General features: G+C 47.9%; 1 protein-coding gene across 2 annotated transcripts; it reads left to right on the top strand.

The window, feature by feature from the left end:
- Window positions 1–14,219: 14,219 nt before the first annotated feature.
- LYPD5 (LY6/PLAUR domain containing 5) lies at window positions 14,220–19,403 on the top strand. Of its 2 annotated transcripts, XM_066265335.1 has the most exons (5): window positions 14,220–14,395; window positions 17,102–17,230; window positions 17,783–17,959; window positions 18,126–18,272; window positions 18,850–19,403. In XM_066265335.1, exons 1-5 carry the CDS (start codon window positions 14,338–14,340, stop codon window positions 19,107–19,109), a joined length of 771 nt encoding a protein of 256 aa, XP_066121432.1. In that variant the 5' UTR covers window positions 14,220–14,337; the 3' UTR covers window positions 19,110–19,403. The 2 variants fall into 2 exon arrangements, with proteins under 2 accessions (XP_066121432.1, XP_066121433.1); XM_066265336.1 differs by lacking the exon at window positions 17,102–17,230.
- The last annotated feature ends 8,500 nt before the right edge of the window (window positions 19,404–27,903 follow it).

The raw sequence follows: 27,903 nt of genomic DNA on the forward strand, positions 1-27,903 counted from the left end.
CTTGCTTGACCATGGGGGGCAGGGCTCTCAAGCCGAATCAGTGAGCCCTTGCTCAAGCCAGCAACCGTTGGGCTCACGCCAGCAACCATGGGATCATGTCGATGATCCCATGTTCAAGCTGGCAACCTTGTGCTCAAGCTGGTGAGCTTGCACTCAAGCTAAGGACCTCGGGGTTTCCAACCTGGGACCTCAGCATACCAGGTTCATGCTCTATCCACTGCACAACCACCAGTCAGTCAGGCTATTCCACATTTTTTATACATGCCCTTCCACGCTGATTGTGAGCTAGCTTTGTGAGTTGTTCTGGCCAATGGGACATTCGCAAACAACTTGAGCAGAGGCATGAAAAGCACTTGTTTGAAGCGTCATCCCAGAGCACAGAGGTTGCCATCGATTCCCTGGTCAGGGCACATAAAGGGGCAGAGGGATGTTCTTGTCTCTCTTTCCCTCCCTCTCTCAAAATATAAAAAAGTACAATCTAGCCTGCTGGAGGATGAGAGGCCATGTTAGAAGAACTGAGGCCTGGCTGGCAGCCAGCTGACTATTGCTCTTGTGAGCGAGACCATCCTAGATCATCCAACCACCAACCAATTGACCAGCTGACCACAGACATGTGAGAAAGCCCAACATTAATCAGTCAAGACAGCCCATACCAGATTAATAGCCCAGGAGACACACAGAATTGGGAGTTAAAATAAAATGTTTATTGTTTTAAGCCACTGAGTTTTGTTTGTGGATTGTTATGCAGCAGAAGCTAATGATACATAAATATAGATAGAATACACAGGTATAAAAATGTTAATAATTTGGATCTGAGATGTTCAGGTAATCTCTGAACTAATTTTTTTTTAATTAAGTGAGAGGAGGGGAGGCAGAGACAGATTCCTGCATGTGCCCCATCCATATCCACCCAGCAAGTCCCCTATAGGGCAATGCTTTGCCCATCTACAGCATTGCTCCATTGCTCAGCAACCAAGCTCTTCTTAGTGCCTAAGGCAGAGGCCATAGAGCCATCCTCAGCACCCAAGGCCAACTCGCTCTAATTGAGCCATGGCTGCAGGAGGGGGCGAAACAGAGAAGCAAGATGGAGAGGGGTAGAGAAGCCAATGGGCGTTTCTTCTGAGTGCCCTGACCGGGAATCAAACCCAGGACATCCACACACCAAGCCAACACTCTACCACTGAGACAATCGGCCAAGACCTGAAGAAATTTTTCAATACTTTTGCACCTTTAAATGCTTTTACAATATGGCCTGACCAAGTGATGGTGCAGTGGATAAAGGGTTGGCCTGGGAGGCAGAGGACCCAGGTTCAAAACCCTGAGGTCTCCAGCTTTAGCGCAGGCTCACCAGCTTGAGCACAGGTGCCTGGCTTGAGTGTGGGATCATAGACATGACCCCATGGTCTCTGGCTTGAGCCCAAAGGTTGCTGGCTTGAGCAAGGTTCACTGGCTCAGCTGTAGCCCCCAGGTCAAGGCACATATAAGAAAGTAATCAATGAATAACTAAGGTGCCACAATGAAAAATTGATGCTTTTCATCTCTCTCTCTTCCTTTTGTCCATCCCTATCTGTTCCTCTCTCTGTGTCTCTGTCTCCCATAAAAAAACATGTTTACAGTATGATTTAGAAAAATAATCTTTATTTTTATGATACCATGATTCTCTACTATTCTATATCATTTTTTTTCAAAGCTAATCTATGAAGCATTGCTTATCTTTATTCAAAATATTCATGTCTTGTCTTTTATTTAGAGCTTTGTTCATAAGTAAAGAATATTTCATTATTCTTTATGAACATACTTTAGAGCTGTACCAGGAACTACACACGTACTGCCAAAGACAGGGGTTTGATTATGTGTTTGGAGTCTGGTGGTCTTTTATATGTTTGCTATGATTTAAAACAAATTTTATTTTGTTAGAATACTGGTTTTTCTCTTCCTGGACCAATTTCTAGGCCTACAATCTTGCCCTATATTTGGTTACTAAGGTCTAGGAATTGTAATTAAGGTTTCATCCTTGCTACTCAGATCATTGCTAATTAATGACAGTCTATGATTCGCATTTCCAAAGTAGCTCTCTTATGTAAGTTCCTATAGATCATCAAATTCAGAATGAATGTAGGAAAAACTACCAAACTTCGCTACAGTTACCGGCTATCTTAAAATAGCTCAAACTCAGTGAGATTCAGACTATCCACATGAATAGCTCATCATTTTTCCATGTGTTTATCCAAACAATTGGCTTTTTTTTCCCTCTGTTGCATAATGTATTAACACAATTAGAAGAACTGTCAAAGTGACATGTATGATTTTACCTAATATTAAACTTAATGATCAAAAGATACTCTTGGCCCTAGCCAGTTGCTCAGTGGATAGAGTGATGGTCAGCGTATGGACATCCCAGGTTCAATTTACAGTCAGGGCACACAAAAGAAGTGACCATCTGCTTCTCCTCCCACTCCCCCTTCTCTTTCTCTTCCCCTCCTACAGTTAGGGGCTTCATTGGTGATTGGTTTGAGCATAGTCCCCGGCACTGAGGGTAGCTGGGTTGGTGTGTCAGCCTCAGGTGCTAAAAATAGCTCAGTACTCATGCATTGGCCCCAGATGGGGTTGCCAGGTGGATCCTGGTCGAGGCGCATGCAAGAATCTGCCTCATTATCTCCCCTTCTCTCACCTAAAAAATAAAAATACTCTTAAGAACCACGTCAGATGACACATTTCTTTCTGTAGTGAACTCCCAGATAGAGATGCAATGAAACAGATGCTCTTCAGAAGATTTGGAAGGATTAGATGGCTCCTTGATCTCTATGTCTCTCCTCCACCTCCAGGGCCCCAGAATGTGGCTCTGGGCTTAGGCTGAGCCACAGCCACCAGATGAGTAGTTAGGGCCTGAGCAGTTCAGTTTGATCACTGGCCTGGGGTCTTGAAGTCTACACGGGTGGACAGCATCCACTTTTCTGTTGCTGATAATGGGAGGTCTTGGGGGATGGCGTAGACCCCAAGAAGTGTTAGCAGAGATGATATTCAAATTATAGCAATATTAGGAACAAGGCAAGCACGTGTTCTCCCACTGATTGTACTCAATCTTGTGCAATAAGACTGGAAAGGGCAATAAAAGGCATAAAGATAGGAAAGGAAATAAAACTGTCCTTATTTGTAGATGACCTGATTGTGTACATAGAAAAGCCAAAGGAATCTGTAAATGATTAAAACTAATAAGTAGATTTAGCAAAGTTAAGGGATAACATGTCAATATTTAAAAATCAATTACTGTATATAAAAATGTTTTAAATCAACTATATTTCTATAAACTAGCAAACAAATGTGCAATAAAGTTTTGAAGTACTACCATTTAAAATATTTAAACTATAATAGCTAAAAAATAAATGTAGTTCGAAACCCTGGGCTTGCCTGGTCAAGGCACATATGGGAGTTGATGCTTCCAGCTCCTCCCCCCTGTCTCTCTCTTCTCTTCTCTCTCTCTCTCCCTCTCTCTCTCCTCTCTAAAAAAAAAAAAAAATGTAATGGATAAATATACAAGGCCTACAGTAAGTGCTATAAACTACTGACTTGGAAAAAATCAAAGACATAAATAAATGGAGAGATACAGTATGTCATATTCATGTATTTAAAGACTTCATATTGTTAGCCTGTCAATTCTCTCCAAATGTACCTATAGAATCAACATAATCCCAATAAAAACCCCAGCAGTCTTTTTAAAGTAAAAGTGGACAAGATGATTCCAAAATTTACATTGTGAGTACTTAGAATAGCCATGACGACCTTGAAGGAAAAGGAGGGGGACTCTATCTTAAGGCTTATTCAAAAGCTACAGTAATTAAGTCAGTGTGGTAAAAATCTAGGGAGAAACAAATCAGTTGAAATAAACCATATAACAACGAATGTGCCCAGGTGCCATACAAACAGAGAATACTGACTATAGGTCCCCTTTAGTTGCTGGGTTGTGAGGAGCCTCAGAGTGGCTGGTGAGGAGCTAAACTGGATGGGGGGGGGGGGGCACTGGACTGCCTGCCGGAGAGCTTCAGGATCTCTGAAAAGACCAGCCTGGGTGAAGTGAACATGCCCAGGGAGGTGGGGGAGAGACAGAGTAGAATTGCCAGATTGAGCAAATAAAAATGCAGGACACTAGCCTGGCCTGTGGGGGCGCAGTGGGTAAAGCATCGACCTGGAATGCTGAGGTCACTGATTGAGAACCCCGGGCTTGCCTGGTCAGGGCACGTATGGGAGTTGATGCTTCCTGCTCCTCTCCTCCATTTCTCTTTCTCTCTCTCTCTCTCTCTCTCTCTCTCTCTCTCTCTCTCTCTCTCTCTTTCTCTCTTCATCTGTCTAAAAATAAATAAATTTTTTAAAAATCTAAACAAAAAATACAGGACACTAAATAAAAATCAAATTTCAGATAAACAACAAATAACCTTTCAGTATAAGTATACCATAAACTATTTGGGACATACCTATACTAAAATCTATCTGTTGTTTACCAGAAATCTGAGTTTAAATCAGCATCTTCTATTTTACCTGGCAACCTGAGGTGAGGGGATGTGAAATGGACTCAGGAACGAAGGGCTAGGATGTGAGGAGGAGGAGGAGCTGAGGAGAAGGGAGGGGAACTGGACAGCTTGGAAAGAGTCAGAAGTTGGGGGAAGCAAAGAGAAAAATGGACAGAGAAAAGTGGGTTGGAAGAGAGGCTAGAGGAAATGGTTCTGGTAGGGAAAGAGAATGGAGAAGAAAGATGTGCAAAGCCTGACCAGGCGGTGGCGCAGTGAATAGAGCATTGGACTGGGACACGGAGGATCCAGATTCGAAACCCCAAGGTCGCTGGCTTGAGTGCAGGCTCATCTGGTTTGAGCAAGGCTCACCAGCTTGAGCCCAAGGTCGCTGGCTTGAGCAAGGGGTTACTCAGTCTGCTGGAGTCCCCCACCCCCAGTCAAGGCACATATGAGAAAGCAATCAATGAACAACTAAGGGGCCACAACAAAGAATTGATGCTTCTCATCTCTCTCCTTACCGGCCTATCTGTCCCTATCTTTCCCTCTCTCTGTCTCTCTCTGTCTCTGTCTCTGTCACACACACAAAAAAAAGATGTGCAGGGATAGGGTGGGGAGAGCAGGGAGAGTGAGGGAAATCTAGGATACAAGTGAAGAGAGCTGGAAGGGATGAGAAGGAGCAGACAACAGACATCCTTGGAAAAGGCAGAGAAGTTTGGAATGTAGAGGGAACTTGGAGTATTCAAAAGGTTTTGGACAAGGGTCATGAAGGACTCTTCTGAGTGTTCTTCCCAGCATTTAGCTGAGACCCCTGAGTCCCTCAGCGCCCCCCCCCCTCAGTGCAGAGTATACACTGCTGTGGCCAGAACATGGCCAAGTCCCCCTGGGGTTCGGCCACCTCTGTTCCTACAGGGACAGCACATGGTCCCTGCACTCCACACCCTCGCCCATCCTGCAGACCTCAGTCTCTGTAATTCTCAGAAACAACACCCACAGTGAGTGCAAGGTAGAGCCCGGGTTTCCTGGCCCACATTTGACAACCTCCCAAAAACACCTGCAATCTTGATTTGCCAGCCCTTATCCCCATCGTCCTGTTAGATGGTCCTAAAATCCGCTCCTATCTAATTCCCGAGTTCTGCTCCGGGTTGTGGATCTCTTCCTGGAAGCCTTCCATCTTCCTCTTTGCCATGAGCCATCCTCCCCCAACATCTGCCTCATCGGTGTGAGGCTTTCCACGGTTGCCACGCACAGTTGCTCGTGTTGGGTCACTGCACAAAACCACTATGCCCAAGGAAGTACCATTCACATCACAGGCATCTTTATTATTTTGGAAACAATTCTTTTCGATAATTTTGTGTAATATGTTATTCTTTGCAGACTGCAGGGATTTCTAATTTATTGCAACAGTGATCCAGCAGATGGCAGTCAAGTGTCTTGTTCCAACAGGGTCGGTAGCTGTCATTCCTCTTCCATCGAGGAAGGAGAAACCAGTCTGAAAATGGGAAGATCTTGTTGATCTCATATCATCTAAAATAGCCTGTGTTTTGCCCTGGCCAGAGAGCTTGGGTGGTTAGAACGTTGTCCCAATATGCAAAAGTTGCCGGTTCGATCCCAGGTCAGGGCACAGACAGAAACAGATTGATGTTTCTGTCTCTCTCTGTCTCTTACTCTCTCTCTAAAATCAATAAAAATTTAAAATGTATGTTATATAACATATTTATATATTATATATTTATATAAGTGTTATATAAATATATATAATAGCCTGTACTTCTAAACAAGGAACTGCTTTCCCACATGATACACAGAGCATCTTTTTTCTTTTAAATTCCTATTAATAGCTGTGCATCAGCTGCATTTAATGTTTTATATTGCAGGTCATATCTTCTGCTAGCTATTTACTGTAACAGGTCAGAATTATTGAATTCTAAGGTTAAGTTCACATGTCCTTTACCTTGGCACATATCACTGTGTGATAACTAATATACAATTACCATTAGTAATCCACAAAGAATGTAAGGGGGTGGAAATTAGAGATTATTACACAATAGTCTGCTAATTATATTATTATAACAGTTGTTTACTATAGCTTTAGAAATTTCATCAGCATAAAGATAAACTATTATTAAAATGTAATGACTTGTGGCCCTGGCCGGTTGGCTCAGTGGTAGAGCATCGGCCTGGCGTGCAGGAATCCCAGGTTCGATTCTCAGCCAGGGCACACAGGAGAAGCGCCCATCTGCTTCTCCACCTCTCCCCCTCTCCTTCCTCTCTGTCTCTCTCTTCCCTTCCCACAACCAAGGCTCCATTGGAGCAAGGTTGGCCCCCGACGCTGAGGATGGCTCCATGGCCTCTACCTCAGGCGCTAGAATGGCCCTGGTTGCAAAAGAGTAATGCCGCAGATGGGTAGAGCATCGCCCCCTGGTGGGCATGCCAGGTGGATTCCGGTCGGGTGCATGCGGGAGTCTGTCTGCCTCCATGTTTCCAACTTCAGAAAAATACAAAAAAAAAAAAAAAAAAGTAATGACTTGTTACTTACATATTATTTTAAGAAGTTCAAATTCTAAAATAAAGCATTAAGCCTATTTGACATTTATCAAGAAGGAAAATTAATCAGGATCAGAAAATGAGAAACTATTATAAAACTAATTAGATAATGAATAACTGTTTGTTAAAAATAAGGTGGGGAGGATTTTCACAGTTGTTATTTCAGCTGACTGTAGCTGAATCTTCATCTGTTCATGTTGTGAATTCACCTCCCACCTCCATGTAAACCACGCAGGAAATTTTTCAAGAAATGACTAGGAACAGGAGAAATGAAGAAGCCTTTCATTAAATATGCTTTTTGCCAATCTAGGTACCCAGCCATCTGATTTAAATATTAGCCTCTTAAATTGAAACTCTTAAATTTTGAACATTTGGATATCCAACTCAAATTTAAACTCTCAAAAACAATTCACTTTAAATAAGAACCTTGAGACTGAGCAGGTGGTATTACAGTGGACAGAGCTTCGACCTGGAACATTGAGGTCCCAGGTTTGAAATCCCAAGATCACCGGCTTGAATGTGGAATTATAGACACGACCCCCAAGTTGCTGGCTTGAGCAAGGGGTCACTGGCTTGGTCTGAGCCTACCCATCAAGGCACATATGAGAATCAATCAATGAACATTAAAGTGCTGCAACTACAAGTTGATGCTTCTCATCTCTCTCTCTCTCTCTCTCTTTCTCAAAAACAAAAAACAAACAAAAATAAAACCCTTGAACTTCTAAAAGGCTACACTAATAGGCAGAAATATTGTTTCACCAACTTCTCTCAACTGGGGAAGAAATGATCAGATTCAGCCCTGGCCAATTAGCTCAGTCGGTTAAGAGCATTGTCTGGAAATGACAAGGTTGTGGGTTTGATCCCCAGTCAGGGCACACACGGGAAGCAACCAAGGAGGGCACGACTGAGTGGAACAGCAAATGAATGCCTCCCTTCCCCCTCCCCTCTTTCTCCCTTCCTCTCTCTGTCTCTCTAAAGGTCAATAAAAATTAAGCCCTAGCTGGATGGCTGGGTTGGTTGGAGTGTTGTTCCGGAGCATGAGGGTTGCTGGTTCAATTCCCTGGTCAGGGCCCATACAAGAGCAGCTTGATGTTTCTCTCTCTCTCTCTCTCTCTCTCTCTCTCCCTGCTTCTCTCTGAAAGAAAGGAAGGGAGGGAGGGAGGGAGGGAGGGAGGGAGGGAGGAAGGAAGGAAGGAAGGAAGGAAGGAAGGAAGGAAGGAAGGAAAGGAGGGATGGAGGGAGGGAGGGAAGGAAGGAGGGAGGGAGGGAAGAAGGAAGGAAGGAAGGGAGATTTCACCTCCAAGGATCCTGTAGTTAATCTGTATTTCAAACTCTGGGCATAGAAAGAGACTGACAACGAGAAGGCGTAGCGTGTGGGGGATGCTGTGTTTTGCCACCATGACCTGTTCAGAAATGAAGGACTTGCTTCCCTCAGTTGGTCCCCTAGGGTACTGCCTCAGCCACCCACCCTCAGGCCAGAGCTCCCTCTGGGGAGGACCCAGCCCTCCGTGGGCCGGAATCACAACCCACCTCTCCCTCTGCCCCATCCTGCCTCCTTCGCTTACGTCCCACAATCCTGAGCACTAATCTCCAGCTCAGTCTTGCCTCCCAATGAGCCAAGTACAGATTGGCAGCTTTGATCACATATTTGAAAATAAGAAGGCGAGGGACTCATCCACAACGTGTGCGATGTTGGAATTATACTAGCAAATATTAGCAAAGTTAGGATCTGAAAAAGCAGGGTCTTGAACAGACGTTTGTACACACATGTTCATGGCGCACTATTCACAATAGCCAATAGATGGAAGAAATGCATGTGTACATCAATGATGAATGGATAAACCAAAGGCCGTATATCCATACAGTGGAATATTATCCAACCTTTAAAAGGAAGGAACTTCTAACACATGCTACCAATGGATAAGCTTTGAAGACATTATATGAAATGAAATAAACCAGTCATAAAAAAAAAATAAGTAATGTACTGTAAGATTCCATTTATACAAGGTCTCCAGAATAGTCAAATTTATAGAAACACAAGGACAATAATGGTGGTTACCAGGGTCTGGGGGGGAGGGAGTATGAGAAGTTGTTTTTTGTTGTTGTTTTTTTAAATATTTTATTTATTCATTTTAGAGAGGAGAGAGAAGAAGAAGAAGAAGAAGGAGAAGGAGAAGGAGAAGGAGAAGGAGAAGGAGAAGAAGAAGAAGAAGACGAAGAAGAAGAAGAAGAAGAAGAAGGCATCAACTCCCATATGTGCCCTGACCAGGCAAGCCCAGGGTTTGGAACCGGCAGCCTCAGCATTCCAGGTTGATGCTTTATCCACTGTGCCACCACAGGTCAGGTGAGAAGTTGTTTTTTAATGGGTCTGAAATTCCAGTTTTGCAGGATGAAAAAGTTTTACAGATTGGTTGCACAACAGTATGAATATACTTAAACTATTGAACTGTAAAAAAAAAACAAACTCAGATCTTATCTGAAAAAGAAATACTGGTGTTGCAGGCAGGATTATGTGCAAATAACAAAGAAAATGTTGGTGCATAATATACACAATTCAGTTTCAACAAGGCAGTGACCAGGGTTCCGGAAGAAAACTTCACAATTCTGGTAACACGTGGAAGAACATTTATGTAGCACATAAAGATTGGCAGCAAAGATAGTCACAGGTCATTGAGGAGGGGTGACATAAAAACACAGATCACCCTGGTCGGATAGCTCAGTTGGTCAGAGCGTCCTCCCAAAGCACAGAATGTTGCCAGTTTGATTTCTGGTTAGACACATGCAGGAACAGATCTCTGCCCCCCCCACTCTCTTTCCCTTCTTACCTCTCTAAAAATTAATAACTAAAAATTTTTAAAAAAGAAAAGACTCATAAAAAACAAAAATCATTACAATTATTGCATGTTTGATTGATGGACTTATTTTAAATAAGGTAAGGAATACTAAGTGCGACTCAATTATTTGGCTACAAAGCCTGTAACAAGCCAGTTACCAAGTGCTGCTAAGTGGACAGACTTCCAGCTTGCACCTGTTCCTGTATAGAAACTCTGAGGACTTTTGTCCAGTAGGTGGTACAACTGGGCACAGATGATGTACACATTTAGGAAACTGCTTACACAAACCGACCCGGGGGCGGGGGGAACCTTTGAGAGGTCAGGTGTTTACAGAAGTGTGTGGAAATGGAAAGGCACGTGGAAGCTTCTGGAACACAACAGAAGATCCTTGAGAAAATTCTAAGGCAGTCAAACAGGCCCGTTTGGACACTCGAACACCAGGCGGTTGAGGACATCCAGGCTCCGGAAGGCGGGTGGTTCTGGGGCAGAGCCTCCAGGGAATACCTCCTGACTTGCCTCCTTTCTCTCTTCTTGGAGGAGCAAACCCTGTCCTGGAGAACGAGTAAGGCAGCCAAGATTTCTTTCTATGCCACTGAATGTTTAAATACCATTCAAGCACTCTACAACCACTCTTCAACTCCTAACGCTGAAATATATTGAAAACACATTTGTTGAAAATAAATTTGAAACTGTTCAATACGCAAAGAGACAGCTAAGAATTCAGTTCAAGGTTGTGAGGGACACCCTTTTAGAAATTGTTCATGGTACTCATAAAGATCTGCATCTTAGAACATAAACCAAATTTACACTATGAAAATTATCTACTTTTAAATGGTGTTTTAAGTGAAATTAATATTTTGAGCAAAGTAATTCAGTGCCTTTATGAGTACCCAAAGGGGTTAGAATAACACAAGATCAGCAATGCGTCAGAAACTGTCGAGTCCAAGCCCTGGCCAAGTAGCTCGGTTGGTTAAATCATGGTCCCAATCCAACAAGGTTACAGGTTCAATCCCCAGTCAGGGCACATACAAGTGTTAGGTTTGGGTCCAGGGCCCCTTACCAAAAGCCTCATCTAGCCAAGTTGAATTTTAGGGGACCTGAACCAGGGCAATTCCTGTCACTCTCCATGAGAGCAATCCTGATTGATGTCTTAACTCCACCTGACCCTCGGACATCCTGCCAGTTAGTCACCCCCTCACTTATCTGAACATTCCATTGCTTGGTCATCAATCACCACTCCTTCCACTGTTCAACCGTCACAGGTAACAGGGATTTTCCCCCTGTGGTGAGAAGTACAGCCCAGCTCAGTCCTGGGCGGGCCGAGGCTCTTCATCCTCTCGCTGTGGACGCCACTGGGCTCTCAGCCCCTCTGTCCGCAGATGCGTGAGTAAACTTCCTGTAAACCTTATCAGGCCTTGTGTGTCCTTCCTTTGGCGACCTAACAACAAGAACTAACCAATGAATGCATAAATAAGTGGAACAATTAATTTCTCTCCCTTTCTCTTTCTCTCTCTAAAAATCAATCAATAAATTTAAAATGTTTTATAATTGTTAAGTCTGAGTGATGAGTAGCTATTTCCTGTATGTTTGCGTGTGCTTGAACATATATATACACGAATAAAGGTGTTTTTGTTTTGGGGGGGCTTTTTTGTATTTTTCTGAAGCTGGAAACGGGGAGAGACAGTCAGACTCCCGCATGTGCCCGACCAGGATCAGGGGCGAAGCTCTGCCCACCAGGGGGCGATGCTCTGCCCCTCTGGGGCGTCGCTCTGCCTCGACCAGAGCCACTCTAGCACCTGGGGCAGAGGCCAAGGAGCCATTTCCAGCGCCTGGGCCATCTTTGCTCCAATGGAGCCTTGGCTGCGGGAGGGGAAGAGAGAGACAGAGAGGACGGAGGGGGGGTGTGGAGAAGCAAATGGGCGCTTCTCCTATGTGCCCTGGCCGGGAATCGAACCTGGGTCCCCCGCACACCAGACCGACACTCTACCGCTGAGCCAACCGGCCAGGGCTACACTAATAAAGTTTTTAAAATAGCAGTTAATGCCTATGACAAACAGACAAAACATCCTCAATTTTCACCAATCTCTTCATCAATTACTTAATTTCTAAAGTTTAATTACTAAAGAGTAATTACTACCCCCAAAAAAAGAATCTCTGGGTTCCCAGGGAGCTTGGAGTTCACGTCCCATGGCCCTCTGTGGACGCCAGCACCCCGCCCAAATCCCCAGACCCAGATCATGGGTCTCCACTTAATTACCTCAATTACTTGCAATGGGGAGCTCTCTACCTGATTATCTTACAGCCTCCAAAAATACCTGAAGGTTATCAGATTCAAAAACCACACACACCCAGCCACACACACACAGGCACTTACACACACTCTCACGCACAATAATGGGCTGGTCTGTTGACTCTTCAAGCCTCAACCTCTGAATCAGTGAACCACTGTGAACACCTTAAAAGCCTCCACCTTCCACAAGGCTTTCAGAAAACCCAGTCTCCTTCCTTGGCCAGCCTCTGCTTTCCAGGGGCCCTTAGCTGCACCTGCCCCTGTGTGGTCAGCCCCGGACAGAGAGCCCAGATCAGGGATAACAGTAATTTGGATGCAAAACAGTTTCCAGGAATTGAGGACTAACGGGAGGGGCAGGGATTTGGCTAGATGAGAGTGAGGGAGGTTACGCCTGTGAGAGTCCAGACCTCTGGTGCGTGGCCCTGGCACCTGGGTGTCCGATGCCAAAGAGAAGTTGTACCGAACAAAGTTAAACAGGCACAGGAGATTTTATTCAAGACCATGCAATAGTGGAGAAAGACTAAACTCTACTCTGCAGAAACAAAAGGTGGGAAGGTTTTAAAGGTACAGATGGGCTGTTGGGAGGCAGGGTGCTGGAGAATGACAAGAGGGAGCTTGGTCCACAGGATGTGTCCAGTGCTCGGCGTCATTCCTGAGTCTGCGAATGCCTTTGTGATCAGACCATCTGTGTATGCTAATTGTCACTTATGCAAGCTCAGCGCCTACCCGCCTAGGGAGCTGGGAGACAGGGTGCTGTCTTCCTCGATGATGACATTTCAGAGGTACTTGAGAAGGGCATTCCTGGGTTGCAAAATTGGCAAGACGCTGGGAAAAGATTTACCTACATTTCAAAGGGACAAAGAATTTTCAATGACAAGTTTTCTAAAGTAAATGCTGTGAGAAAAAGGAAGGGTGGGGGCCTATACTTATAGTCAGGAAGAAACCTGTGTAAAACTTAATCAATCTTAGGATGGTTAAGGGTGTCCTAGTCACTGCTATTATGTCAACTCTGTCCCATGCGTGGGCCTGTGACTCTAGGTCTCTGCACATGCCTGGTGCCCACTCTGCACAGCACAGAGAGTGGGTGTCATCCCAGCAGGCAGCTCCTCCACGCATAGAGAAGAGAGGCAGGACAGGAAGACTAACCTGGGGTCTCTGACTCAGCTCTCAGCATCTGCAAGGACATGCATCCAGATGTCCCCATTAGCCCAATGTCTGAGCCCTATATCTGAGTGTCTGTGTCCTTGGGAGACAGTGTGTCCCTCTAGTTGTCTGCCTGTGTCTCTATTGCATCCAGTTTTTTTTTTAAACCCACTCATTTAATAATCTAATAAACATTTATTCAATTCCTTCTGTGGGCATGTCCTGTTCATTGGGTGTCCCCCATCAAGTCTGGGTTTGTCTGTGTGTCTACCTTTACCTCTGGCCACACTGTCTTTCTACATCTCACGTGTAACTCTGGGACTCTCTCTCTCCCTCTCCCTCTCTCTCTGTCCCTCCCTCCAAGCCTCCCTTTCTGTACATTCATTGTTTCATTTATTCAGACTGCATAGTGAACTTCCCCAAAGACCTCTAAGGAGGTCACAGCCTGCTGGGAGTGACAGACAATAGCCCAATCCAGGGTGAGCATGCTTGGAAGACAGGGAGATGCTTGGCCCTGAGGGTGGGTGGGTGAGTGGGGATAGAAAGGGTCCCCAGAAGAGGTGTGTCTGTGTCTCTGGGTCTGGAGACATGGCCCCAGGATTGGAGGCTGTGTGTGTCTAAGTATGTGGGTCATGCGTGTTGGGGAGGAGAAAGAGAAGAGAGATCAAGGGGCCACGTGTGCCAGGCTCAGACTAGAACACAGTGTAGGGAACAGGGTAGAAAGAGAGGCAGCAAACCACAGATTCCTCCAAAATTAAGGGTTATAAGTCCCTAGCTACCTCCTCTCTCAGATCCGGGAGTCTGGGCCCCGGCCCCTCCCCCTCTCGGTGTCCAGGAGTCATCTTGGCCCCACCATGAATATATAGGAGGAGACCGGCCCTAGAGAAGGAGGGTGGAGGAGGAGGAATCTTGCCAGGCTGGGGAGCTGGGATGCCTGGAGCTTGGCAGGAAGAACCAGCCCAGCAGAAATCAGAGCAGGAGGAGCTGTCCACGGTGTCACTGCTCAGCTCCACGACCTGCAATGAGAGTCCTTAGAGCCATCCTGCTCTGCCTCTGTGGGACTATGCTCTGCCTGACAGGTACCCAGACTTCTGACAAGAAGGGCCTGAGGGAGGAGGGGCTGGAGCCTGGACTCCTGGGTCTTGGTCATGGAGAGGCCTGGAAACTGTGTCCTCTTCTCCTGTCAGTCATTTTCTCCATCTTCACTCTTCCTGCCACTTGAACCTTTTTCATCCTCCTTGTCCATGATCCCATTCAAGGGTACTTCTAGGGAGCCAGGGGTGCCTCTTTCACAGCTGGCTTTGCGTGTGCACTCACCCATGGAAAACAAGCCTGTCTGAGAGTCGATGTGTCCCCACATCCTATGGGTCTCTGTGCTTGTGCATGTTTTTCTGTATCAGGTTTGATGTCTGAGTGTTTGAACAAATGCTTTTGTGGGTGTGTTTATCTCTTAGCTTCATTTCTTTCTTTCTTTCTTTCTTTCTTTCTTTCTTTTCTTGTTTAGGTGAGAGGAGGGGAGATAATGAGGCAGACTCCCTCATGCACCCCGACCAGGATCCACTCAGCAACCCCTGTCTGGGGACAGTGCTCAAGTATTGAGCTATTTTTAGCACCTGAGGCTGTGTTCTATCCTCAGGGCCCAAGGCCACACTTGAGCCATCCAGCCACTGGCTGCAGGAGGGGAAGGAGAGAAAGGGTAGAGGGAAGAAGCAGATGGTCGCTTCTCTTGTGTGCCCTGACAGGGAATCCAATCTGGGACATCAATGCCATCGGCTGATGCTCTATCCACTAAGTCACCAACCAGGGTGTTAACTTTATTTTTTAACAAAAGAGATGCATGCATAACTTTGTACATCTGCGTCTCTATGTTTGTGCAGCTCTGTGATCAGAAGTCCTGCATTTATCTCTGTGTGTACGTGTTCAGGGATCTTGATGTGTGTCTGTCGCTCTGTGTCTCATGTCTCCATGTGTCTTGTATCTGTGTGTGATTTTAAGTTGTATGTTTTTGTGGGTCTTTTTTGTGTACCTCTAACTTCATAATTGTGGTTTTTCTAGCTGTGTGTCTGTGATACCTGGGGCTATACCTGTCTCTCTCCGAGTATGACTTCCTGTGCTCCAGGGTCTCTGTGAGGGTTGTTGGCTCCATACCACATGTTTTCTGCCTGCGAGTAGGATTTTGCATGTGTATGCTGTATACCTTGGTCTGGTGCTTTCTACTGGAGGGTCTGGGTGGTAGTTGTTTTGTGTGTGAATTGCCTTCAGGATACTCTGTGTCCATCTGTGAGATCTGCATGGGTCTGTCCATTTTGCTCTTTTGCATTTAAGTCAGTGTTTAAGTGTTCTGTGTGCAAGCCACTGGGGCTGGCTGCGTATGTGAAGTACAGATTGCACATCCCGCTGCCTGGACTGGAGTATCTGTTTTCCATCAGTGGTCTTTAAGTGCAACGAATCACAGTGAGTATAGCTGGGAGAAAAACAGACAGAGCAGGAGCGAATCACTTCCTTATTTAAATCTTGAGAGCTGCCTGACTTCTGGTGGCGCAGTGGATTAAGTGTCGACCTGGGAACACTGAGGTTGCCGGTTCAAAACCCTGCACTTGTCTGGTCAAAGCATATATGAAAGTTAATGCTTCCCCCTTCTCCTCCCCCCTTTCTTTCTCTCTCTCTCTCTCTCTCTCCCCCTGCCTCTTCTCTAAAATAAATAAATAAAAAATTTTTAAAAAATAATAAATCTTGAGAGCTTCCTGGAAGACAGTCAAGATGTGGAATGGGCCCTGGCCGGTTGGCTCAGCGGTGGAGCGTCGGCCTGGTGTGCAGGGGACCCGGGTTTGATTCCTGGCCAGGGCACATAGGAGAGGCGCCCATTTGCTTCTCCACCCCCCCTTCCTCTCTGTCTCTCTCTTCCCCTCCTGCAGCCAAGGCTCCATTGGAGCAAAGATGGCCCAGGCACTGGGGAGGCTCCTTGGCCTCTGCCCCGGGTGCTGGAGTGGCTCTGGTTGCGGCAGAGCAATGCCCCAGAGGGGCAGAGTGTCGCCCCCTGGTGGGCAGAGCGTTGCCCCTGGTGGGTGTGCCAGGTGGATCCCGGTCGGGCACATGCGGGAGTCTGTCTGACTGTCTCTCCCTGTTTCCAGCTTCAGAAAAATACAAAAAAAAAAAAAAAAAGATGTGGAATGGCCTGGGGGGAGGGGGGACTGGACTGGCAAGTGCAGAGAGACCAGTATTACTCTGCCACCAGGTAGAATAACTGTTTTCCCCCCTATTTTTCTGAAGTGAGAAGTGAGGAGGCAGAGAGACAGACTCCTGCATGCGCCCGACCGGAATCCACCCGGCATGCCCACCAGGGGGCGATGCTCTGCCCATCTGGGGCTTTGTTCTGTTGCAACTGGAGCCATTTTAGCACCTGAGGTGGAGGCCATGGAGCCATCCCCAGCGCCCGGGCCAACTTTGCTCCAATGGAGCCTTGGCTGTGGGAGGGGAAGAGAGAGAGAGAGAAAAGAGAAAGGAAAGGGTGGAAAAGCAGATGGGCGCTTCTCCTGTGTGCCCTGGCCAGGAACCAAACCTGGGACATCCACACTCTGGGCCGATGCTCTACTACTTAGCCAACTGGCCAGGGCTAGAATAGCCTTGAACTGTTGTGGCAGCAGACCCTGGTTCTCTCAAGGCAACAAGACCTGTCTCCACTCAGAGAAAAGCTGTGGCTGTCCCAAGCTTGGAGGAGCCGTGAGTGCCTGTGACAGGTGCATCCCAGCCTGCTCCTCTCACTCCACCCTTGCTCCTCTCCTCAGCGTCCCAAGCCCTACAATGCTACAGCTTTCAGCACATCTACTTTGGGCCCTTTGACCTCAGTCACATGAAACTCCCCAACGTCTCCTGTCCTGATGGATGCTCTGAGGCTGTCTTGTCGCTGGACACTGGTGAGGAGCAGGAAGCAGCAAAATAAGAACAAGTGTGTGCAGAAGAGAAAGAACAAGGCTGAGAGATTAGGAAGGGATGGGGAGGAGTCAAGGGGTTGAGGGAGCACTGCGTAGAAGAGGAGGGGAAGGAAAAGGAAGGATTGGGAAGGTATTGGAAAGGGAGGAGAAGAAAGAGAAAGAAAGGATGGATGAGAGCTTGGTGGGGGGGAGGCAACAGGGAGCCAGGAAGAGGAGGTGGGAGGGGGGCAGAAAGGAGGCAGAGGGGAGGGAGAGAAGCGCAAGGGAAGAAAGGGTTGGTGATGAGCAGAGAAGAGAAGGGACGAGGGGAGGAGGTGGCCAGAAAAGTGGAGTTTGTACGGGAGAGAGGGAGGAAAGCGGCGGGCTGGACGGAGAAGGAAGGTAAGTGAGAGAGAGGAGCGGCGGAAAGGAGACAGACAAGTGACGGGAGGGGGTCAAGTGCACAGCGGAGGTAGGAGTGGGGGGGAGGGCAAGGTGGAGGGCGGGGGACAGGGCGAGAGGCAGCGCACAGGCCCCATCCCCTCCCGCCCGCAGGGTACCGCGCCCCGGTGACCATGGTACAGAAGGGCTGCTGGACCGGCCCGCCCAGCGGCCAGATGCAGTCCAACGACAACGCGCTGCCGCCCGACTACTCGGTGATACGCGGCTGCACCACCGACTGGTGCAACGATGACCTCATGACCCATGACACCATCCCCAACCTGAGCCCAGGTGTGCCCGAGGGCGGGCCGGGGCGGGGACCGGGCCTCCGCGGGCGCTTCCGGCCGCACGGCATTCCCGTCCCCGCGTCCCGGGAGGCGGGCGCCCGGGTGCAGCGCGCGCCCCGCGCGCCCCGCCGGGAGAACCGGGCCGAGTGTGAGTCTCCGCTGCCTTCCAGCGCCCAACCCGCCCGCGCTCAGCGGCACCGAGTGCTACGCCTGCGTGGGGATCCGCCCGGAGGACTGCACCCCGGAGAAGTCCCGACGGGTCCAGTGTCACCAGGACCAAAGTGTCTGCTTCCAGGGCAATGGCCAAATGACCGTTGGTGAGGACCTGGGAGGGCCGGAGGGCCCGGAGGCCAGGCAGGCCTGAGTGTGGAGGCACCAGGCCTCAGACCTGGGGACGCGGCCCTGAGGGAGAGCTGTCGCTCAGGCCTGCGGGAGGAGGCCGAGCCCGAGTCTAAGGAGGGAGAGTGGAAGTCAGCCCGCGGAGCCAGTCGCGGCCGGGCCTCCCTCAGGTCTGACCCCTCCTCCCTGCGCCCCCCAGTCGGGGCCGGGCCTCCCTCAGTTCTGACCCCTCCTCCCTGCGCCCCCCAGTCGGGGCCGGGCCTCCTTCAGTTCTGACCCCTCCTCCCTGCGCCCCCCAGTCGGGGCCGGGCCTCCCTCAGTTCTGACCCCTCCTCCCTGCGCCCCCCAGTCGGGGCCGGGCCTCCCTCAGTTCTGACCCCTCCTCCCTGCGCCCCCCAGTCGGGGCCGGGCCTCCCTCAGTTCTGACCCCTCCTCCCTGCGCCCCCCAGTCGGGGCCGGGCCTCCCTCAGTTCTGACCCCTCCTCCCTGCGCCCCCCAGTCGGGGCCGGGCCTCCCTCAGTTCTGACCCCTCCTCCCTGCGCCCCGCCCCCGCAGGTAACTTCTCAGTCCCCGTGTACATCAGAACCTGCCACCGGCCCTCCTGCACCATCATGGGCACCTCCAGCCCCTGGACAGACATCGACCTCCTGGGCTCCTGCTGTGAAGGGCACCTCTGCAACAGGGGCTCTGTGGCGCAGCGCTTCGCCGTGGATTCCGCTGCCGCCCCGCCCCTGGCACCCCACGCAGTGGCCCTGCTCCTCGTGGCTCCCCTGCTGGTTGGCCCTCTGGGAGGACCCCTCGGTTTCTCCCCATAGCCTCTTCGTGAGCAAGATGCTGTGGCAGGGCTCACACGCACCCCTCACTGCATCAGCCCCTATAATGTGGAAAATGATATCAGAGTTTTCACCTGTCTCTCTCGCTCCCTCCCATTTCCCTGCCGCCGAGGTTTCCTGGAAAAGAAATCTGCCTGTGGGCAGCAACTTCAGAGCAAGCCCAGGGACGCCAGCCTGCCCTACCAGACAGCCTGCCCTTCGGATTTTAAACTTGTCTGGCCAGACCCACAATCGCATAAGCCAATTCCTTGTGATAAATATATACATGTGCTTCTAGTTCTGTTGTTCTGGATGACCCAAGACTGATACATAATCCACTGTAGGATTTATAGCAGGGGGCTACCATGACACACACTCTCTCTCTCTCTCTATTTATATATTTATATATAATTGTGTATGATATGTGTATATTATACATAATGTAATATACATATTACATTATGGATATTATAGAGTATATATACCATGTTGTATATTATAATATACATATATAGTTATATACAAATATAATTACGTATAACTTTTCACTGAGATATAAAACAGTGGTTTTCAACTGCCAGTCCGTGACAGAGTTAACCACCCTGATGGCCTTTATACAATATATCTGGCAAGCCAGCACCAGTCCGCAGACCAGTGGTGAAAACCACTGATAGAAAACATATACACTGACCTGTGGTGGCGCAGTGGGATAAAGCGTTGACCTGGAACACTGAGGTTGCCGGTTAGAAAACATATACAGTAAAATGCATAAAGTGCAGTTTGTCTGTATGTATACATCCCAGTAACCTCCACCCAGCTCAAGATACAGGACATGTCCAACCTCCGCCCCAAAAGACTCCCTCATAACCCTTCATAGGCACTTTCCTACCCTGAAAGTAGCCTCTGCCCTGACTTTTATCATAGATGAATTTTGCCTTTTTGTACTTCCTGTAAATGGAGTCCTACAGCATGTCCTCCTGTGAACATCCTTTATATTTTGAAAGGATCCCTGTGGCAAGAACGAATGCAGAGACCTGTGAGGTGGCTACTGCACCAGTCCAAGTATGTGGTGATGCGGGAGGCCACAGGGGTAGAGAGAGGGGTTGGGAACAGGATAGATTTTGTTGGTGGAGCTGACAAGACTTGATACATTGGTGGAGGACTGTGAGGAGAAGAAAAAACAACTCCAAGGTTCTGGCTTGAGGGGCCGGGTCAGTGGTGGTGCCGTTTAACAAAGAGAGTAACAGATGGAAGGGAGTGAGACTCAGCAGTGGAGTCTTAGACAGGTTGAATCTGATCCAGTTTAAACTAAGAGCACCTTGGTTTGCTCAGGGCCCTGGGTGCTAGACACCACCCCCTGCCTCACTGTGTTAGCAGCAATCCAATTTCCCCTCGGTAATTGCGATCAACCACCCCAGCAGTTAGAGGAATCCTCTTCTTTGCCTCTTGGTTCAATGGTGTGAGAAGCCCAAATTGGCCAAGGGGCAATCTCCCCTCCCACAATTCAGTGGACCGTCACTGTGCCCTCTAGTGGAACCTCTGTCTTTGGGAACCAGGACCTCCAAACCAGCAGAGCTCACAGTAGTGGGGATGGGAAGCAGAGTCTGCACATGAGTTCAGGTGTAACAGTGAGAGGAGCACCCCATCACCCCTCAATCCCCAGACCTATGTGTTCAGGCTCTGGGGGAGTCAATGCTCGAAGCCTGCACTGCATCCTGTGAAACAGAACCCCATCCCTTGAGGGTTGGGCAACAATAACCGAGCCATTCCATTGTTTTATCAGGCCAGCTTCTCCTAGGCCATGGGGTCTGAGGTAAGCCAGTGAAATCCATGGGCATGACCCCATTGCCACATGTCAATCACTGTGTAATGAGTTCCCTGGTCAAAAGTAACTGTGTGTAACACAGCAGAGAGGAAGATAACCTGCAGTCCCAGGAGGGACTTTATGTGTGGTTGGAGGAATAAGGATAGCCCCTACCTTCCAAGCTCCCACTTACACACATCAGACCGCTTCAGACACAAATCTTGGAAATACAAGTGAAAGGTGGTAGGGGACCAGCATCACCAAACAGGGATTTATACACATCAGTGCACATCATTCACAGCACTGCGCATGCGCCGGGTACTGGCGCCACGGAGGTGAGTCCCAGTCTAATGGGAGAGGCAGATCAATGCTCAGACAGCTTGTAGAGCAGGGGTAGTCAAACTTTTTATACCTACCGCCCACTTTTGTATCTCTGTTAGTAGTAAAATTTTCTAACCGCCCACCAGTTCCACAGTAATGGTGATTTATAAAGTAGGAAAGTAATTTTACTTTATAAAATTTATAAAGCAGAGATACGGCAAGTTAAAGCATATAATAATATATAATAATAATTACTTACCAAGTACTTTATGTCGGATTTTCGCTAAGTTTGGCAGAATAAATCTTTATAAAACAACTTACTATAGTGAAATCTATCTTTATACTTTGGTTGCTCCGCTACCGCCCACCATGAAAGCTGGAACGCCCACTAGTGGGCGGTAGGGACCAGGTTGACTACCACTGCTGTAGAGGAATGTGCAGGCACAAAAGGAGCCACTGTTGAGAAGGAACCCATTGGGCTGATACCAGAGGGAGGAGAACCTGGTGACAGGTCTTGAAGCATGCCAAAGGGAATGGCATTCCAGGTAGCGGGACCAGCTCATGCAAATAAGGATACAGAGGCAAAAGTAACCTCACCAGAGATCAACAAACATTTGTAATTCATTTTTCTGTGCTGGGTGATTCTGGAGAACGCTGAGGAGTTCTGGGTCTGATGGAGGACACAGACTGGGGCCCACATGGACACAGCCCTGAGGGATAGCAGGGCAGTAAATAAGGGGGGGTGCTCGTGCCGTAAGGACTGGAAAGTAGAGAAATACTTCTGGCTGGAGGGTTAGGGCATTAAGACATCAGAGGTGACTTCATAGAAGACGAAGTGGGTGCTGGGTCCTGAAGGATGAGTAGGAGGTCACCAGGCTAACAGAGTGGAGAAAAACACTCCAGGCAGAGGGACGAGCCTATGACAAGATCAGAGAAGGCTTCTGATAGGAAGGAATCCGTGAAAAGACACCCAAATGACCAGTAGGAATTGGCAACGGAGCAGGGCAAAGAGCGTTCCCAGGAGGTAGGACAGTATATACAAAGGCTTGGTCTGTATATAAAGAATGAGAGCCTGACCAGGTGGTGGCACAGTGGATAGGGCATCAGACTGGGACACAGAGGATCAAGGTTCAAAACCCTGAGGTCGCCGGCTTGAGTGCAGGATCATCTGGTTTGAGCAAGACTCACCAGCTTGAGCCCAAGGTCACTGGCTTGAGCAAGCAGTCACTCAGTCTTCTGTAGGGTTGTGCTCCTGGTCAAGGCACATATGAGAAAGCAATCAGCCTGACCTGTGGTGGCGCAGTGGATAAAGTGTCGACCTGGAAATGCTGAGGTCGCTGGTTCGAAACCCTGGGCTTGCCTGGTCAAGGCACATATGGGAGTTGATGCTTCCAGCTCTTCCCCCCTTCTCTCTCTCCTCTCTCTCTCTGTCTCTCCCTCTCCTCTCTAAAATGAATAAATAAAAAAATTACTTTAAAAAAAAAAGAAAGAAATCAAATGAGAAATTGGCCCTGGCCGATTTGCTCAGTGGTAGAGCGTCGGCCTGGTGTGCGGAAGTCCCGGGTTCAATTCCTGGCCAGGGCACACAGGAGAGGCGCCCATCTGCTTCTCCACCCCTCCCCCTCTCCTTCCTCTCTGTCTCTCTCTTCCCCTCCTGCAGCCGAGGCTCCATTGGAGCAAAAGATGGCCTGGGAGCTGGGGATGGCTCCTTGGCCTCTGCCCCAGGCGCTAGAGTGGCTCTGGTCGCGACAGAGCGACGCCCTGGATGGGCAGAGCATCGCCCCCTGGTGGGCGTGCCAGGTGGATCTCGGTCGGGTGCATGCAGGAGTCTGTCTAACTGCCTCCCCGTTTCCAGCTTCAGAAAAATACAAAAAAAAAAAAAAAAAAGAAAGAGAAATTAAGGGGCTGCAATGAAGAACTGATGCTTCTCATCTCTCTCTGTTCCTGTCTGTCTGTCCCTCTCTCTGTCTCTCTCTGTCACAAAAAAAAAAAAAAAATGAGAAAGGAGGATGGGGAGGAGTGGGTGGCAAGGCCCATGGAGGTGAGGATAGTTTTCTGAGTTTTTCCCTGAGGCCTTTGATCTCCATGACAGGGGTTAGAGTGGGGAGAGGCAAGGTCAAAACCAGGTGATAGGAAGCTCTCCCTGAGACCATGTAGGAGGCAGACTAAGAGGAGTGAGACTAGAGGTAAGGAGACCAGCAAGAGGTTGGTGATGGAGTCTCCCATTTTTGGTCTCCAGGGTCAGGAACCACCTCATGTTGAAGGCCTTGGGGAGAGAAGGAGGGACTGAGAAAACAGAGCATGTGGAGGCTCTGGGTTAGGAAGAGTCAAGTGCCTTGTGAGTGAGGGTAGTGGTCTCATCTGAAAGTTGGGAAGGGGTTTGTGGTGAGGGGTATTCTGGGGAGTGGCAATGTTCTCCCTGGGTGTGTGTGTGATGATTTCATTAGGGTTCACTATAGAATTATTTGTTCAAAGTGTACCCCCCCTCGCTCTATATATATATATATATATTTTTAATTTTTTTTCCGAAGCTGGAAACGGGGAGGCAGTCAGACAGACTCCCGCGTGCGCCCAACCGGGATCCACCCAGCATGCCCACCAGGGGGCGATGCTCTGCCCATCTTGGGGCGTCGCTTTGCCACAATCAGAGCCATTCTAGCGCCTGGGGCAGAGGCCACAGAGCCATCCTCAGCACCCGGGCAAACTTTGCTCCAGTGAAGCCTTGGCTGCGGGGGCGGGGGGAGAAGAGAGAGACAGAAAGGAAGGAGAGGGGGAGGGGTGGAGAAGCAGATGGGCTCTTCTCCTGTGTGCCCTGGTCGGGAATCGAACCCGGGACTCCTGCACGCCAGGCCGACGCTCTACCACTGAGCCAACCGGCCAGGGCCCTATATTTTTTTTAAGTGAGAAGAGGGTAAATAGACAGACTCCCACAGGTGCTCAACCAGTATCCATCCTGCAAGCCCTGTCTGGGGCCGATGCTTAAATCAATCAAACTATTCTTTTTTGTATTTTTCCTAAGTAAGAAGTGAGATGGGGGAGGGTCCACTGGCAGACAGACCCCCACATGCACCCGATCAGGATCCACCTGGCATGCCCACCGGGGGCGATGTTTGGCCCCTCTGGGGCGTTGCTCTGCTGCAATTGGAGCCATTCTAGCACCTGAGGTAGAGGCTATCCTCAGCGTCCCGGCCAACTTTGCTCCATTGGAGCCTTGGTTGTGGGAGGGGAAGAGAGAGATAGAGAGAAAGGAGAGGTGGGAGGGTGGGGAAGCAGATGGGTACTTTTCCTGTGTGACCTGACTGGGAATCGAACCCGGGACTTCTACATGCCAGGCTGATGCTCAACCGCTGAGCCAACTGGCCAGGACCGAGCTATTGTATTATTTTAGCGCCTGAGGCTGATATGCTAGGACCAACTGAGCTATCCTTAGTGCCTGGGGCCAGTGCTCAAACCAATCGAGCCAATGGCTATAGGAGGGAAAGAGAGAGAGAAGGGAGGATATGGGGGAGAGAAGCAGATGGTCACTTCTCTAGTGTGCCCTAACCTGGAATTGAACCCATGACATCCATATGTTGGGCAGACACTCTATCCACTGAGCCAGCTGGCCAGGGCCATACCTCTATATTTAATGCACTTTCTGCATGAATGGTATGTTTATAAAAAATGATGCCAGCAGCAAAGTCAAAGCCAGAGCGCAGATATTTGAACTCCCATTTTGTGACTTTTTAATCTTCGGTGACAGAGGTCAGAATACTGGCTATCTCTGTTTCATCAATGGGGAGAGGGTACCATAGAACCGGCTGTGACAATAGGGATACTCTGAACACAGGTAGAACTGCATCTACCTGTATGCTTAAGATTTGTGAATCAGCCTGACCAGGCAGTAGTGCAGTGGATAGAGCATCGGACTGGGATGCGGAGGACCCAGGTTCGAGGCCCCGAGGTCACCAGCTTGAGCAAGGTCTCATCTGGTTTGAGCAAAACTCACCAGCTTAAACCTAAGGTTGCTGGCTCGAGCAAGGGGTTTCTCAGTCTGCAGAAGGCCCACGGTCAAGGCACATATGAGAAAGCAATCAATGAACAACTAAGGTGTCGCAACAAAAAACTAATGATTGATGCTTCTCATCTCTCTCTGTTTCTGTCTGTCCCTATCTATCCCTCTCTCTCTCTCTCTCTCTGAAAAAAAAAAAAAGATTTGTGAATCATACCTCAAGAGAAAGAAACAAAATTAAAAGCACAACATATAATTAAATGATATCATGTCTGGGATTTGCATTAAAATAATAGAAGTGAGGAAGTAGGGGTAGGTGTAGATGAAATGCAATTAACCATGCGTTGGTTGGTACTTGTTAAATGGGTACATGGAGGTTCATTATACTCTTCTGTTCACTTATGTATTTTTGAAGTTTTCCATAATGAAAAGGATAGACAGATAGATAGAACAAATACCAGCTGAACAGTAACCCTGGCACTTCCTCTCTTCAGAATTCAGAGGTCTGCTTCTTTCGGTGATTCTCACACGATATAGGCCGGGATCATACATCATCTTGCCGCTGCCCCAAGGTTCCTTAGCCCTCCCCAGCTTAATAGTAGAAGTGGGCGCCCGAGTCAGCACCAAGGACAGATCCGTAGCACTGGGTCTCAGAACCACAGACAGCAACTCAACTAACGGGGCACAAATGACAAGGAAATGAGGAAATGACGTCTTCCCATCCCCCAGGACAGTGTGTAACACGTGAGAAGATAAAGTCAAAGGAGGGTCAGTCAGTATCACTGAACGAAATCATTCCTTCACCAAATATCCATTGAGCATCTCCTAGGTGCAGGCACTGGGATGGTAACATCCTTGTCCTAATCAACTAGAAAAAGAAGGTAACAGGGTCATTTAGATTGTCCTAAGTGCCATGATAAAGATAAGGCAATGAAATAGGATATAGAATTAATTATGGTACTGAAAGGGACCATTTTTGAAGAGGTGATTAAGGATGAGACAATATTGAGCAGATACCTGGATGAAGTGAGGGAGTGATCCACGAGAAGATTGGAGGTAAAAAGCATTCAGATGAGGGAAAGTCAGGTACAAAGACCCTGAGGCAGGAAAGAGTTGTCCATTTGAGGATCAGCAAGAAGATTAATGTAGTAGAGCAAAATAAATGGAGGAGAAAGTGTCAGGTGGGGGTTTGGCATGATTGGAATAGACACACAGACAGAAAAAGACAAAGAGAAACAGAAAAACATAAAAGACAAGCAATGATTGAAAGAGTCAAGGAAGACTCAGGGGCAAGAAGCTAGAAGCAGATGATATAGCTGCAATTTATATGTCTATTTTTATTAGGGAAAACGTTAAACACAAAAGTGGACAGAAAATTATAATATTTATTGTTACTATTGTGTAATAAACCACTCCAAAATTCAGTGTCTTAACACAAAGAGTGTATTATTTCACATGATGCTGAGGGTTAATGGGACTCTTTTGCTGGTCTCTCCAGAGGTCATTCATGCAGCTGCATTCAGTTGGGGCTGGACTGGGACTTTTGTTCAGGGTGCCTTGGTTCTTCTCTGCATGGCTTCTCAATGTGGCTAGCTTGGGCTTCCTCACAGCATGGTGGTCTTAGAGTTCTGAGAAAAGAAAAGTAGAAGCTTCACATTCTCTTAAGAGCTGGACCTGGAACTAGCCCAACACCATTTCTACCACATTCTTTTATTTATTTATTTATTTATTTTCATTCATTCATTTTAGAGAGGAGAGAGAGAGAGAGGGAGGGAGAGAGAGAGAAAGAGAGAGAAAGGGGGGAGGAGCAGGAAGCATCAACTCCCATATGTGCCTTGACCAGACAAGTGCAAGGTTCTGAAGTGCTGACCTCAGCGTTCCAGGTCAACATTTTATCCACTGTGCTCCCAACAAGTCAGGCATTTTTCTACCACATTCTATTGGTCAAAGCAAGTCATGAGCCAGGTAGATTAAAGGATAAGGGACATAGAGTCTGCCACTTAGTGAGAGAAGCCACATGCTAGCACAGAGAGGGGAGACAATGTACAAGTGCCCACATATGCCAAGTCCTGTCATGAGGGCTCTGGACATTCCATCTCACCTAATCCTTAAGCAGTCATGTGAAATAGGTACTATCATCCTCACAGGACACCCGCCAGGGACAGCAGAGCTACACGTGCACTCAGGTCTGCCTCTAAACCAGAATGCATGTGCATTATATCTTACACAAAAACAAAGTGAGTAGCCACGTCAAGGCTTGAACCAAGGTCTCTAACTCCCAGATTGATACATATATCTACACATATGAATATATGGTTATATATTCATATATATGATAATTACATATATTAATAACATTTATAATTATTATATATAATTTAACATAATAATATACATCATGTTTAATTGGTGGGGAAGACAAAGATACAGAGGAGAAAAGAGACAACACAGAGAGAAAAGGGGGAAAATAAAAGGACATGCATGCACTTGGAGACAAAAACCAGGAGACAGAAACTAAGAAGTAAGATACACAGAGAGAAAGAAGCAAGCATTCAGGAACCAGAGCGAAAGTGAGAGACAGAAAGAGATTGGGACTGACAGAACCACGAGACTAGACTTCCTTTAGCCTGGGAGCTCAAAGAGGGCAAGAACTTTGTCTGTTTTATTATTACCATCCCCTC

The sequence above is a fragment of the Saccopteryx bilineata genome, chromosome 3, assembly GCF_036850765.1.
Source record: "Saccopteryx bilineata isolate mSacBil1 chromosome 3, mSacBil1_pri_phased_curated, whole genome shotgun sequence".
In the NCBI taxonomy this organism is placed as follows: domain Eukaryota; kingdom Metazoa; phylum Chordata; class Mammalia; order Chiroptera; family Emballonuridae; genus Saccopteryx; species Saccopteryx bilineata.

Bases quoted from the DNA above. Each gene is read 5' to 3' on its own strand.
- LYPD5 (XM_066265335.1), top strand. From the start codon at position 14,338: ATGAGAGTCCTTAGAGCCATCCTGCTCTGCCTCTGTGGGACTATGCTC. The intron at 17,960-18,125 runs GTGTGCCCGAGG...GCTGCCTTCCAG, and splicing joins CATCCCCAACCTGAGCCCAG to CGCCCAACCCGCCCGCGCTC. The intron at 18,273-18,849 runs GTGAGGACCTGG...CCGCCCCCGCAG, and splicing joins CAATGGCCAAATGACCGTTG to GTAACTTCTCAGTCCCCGTG.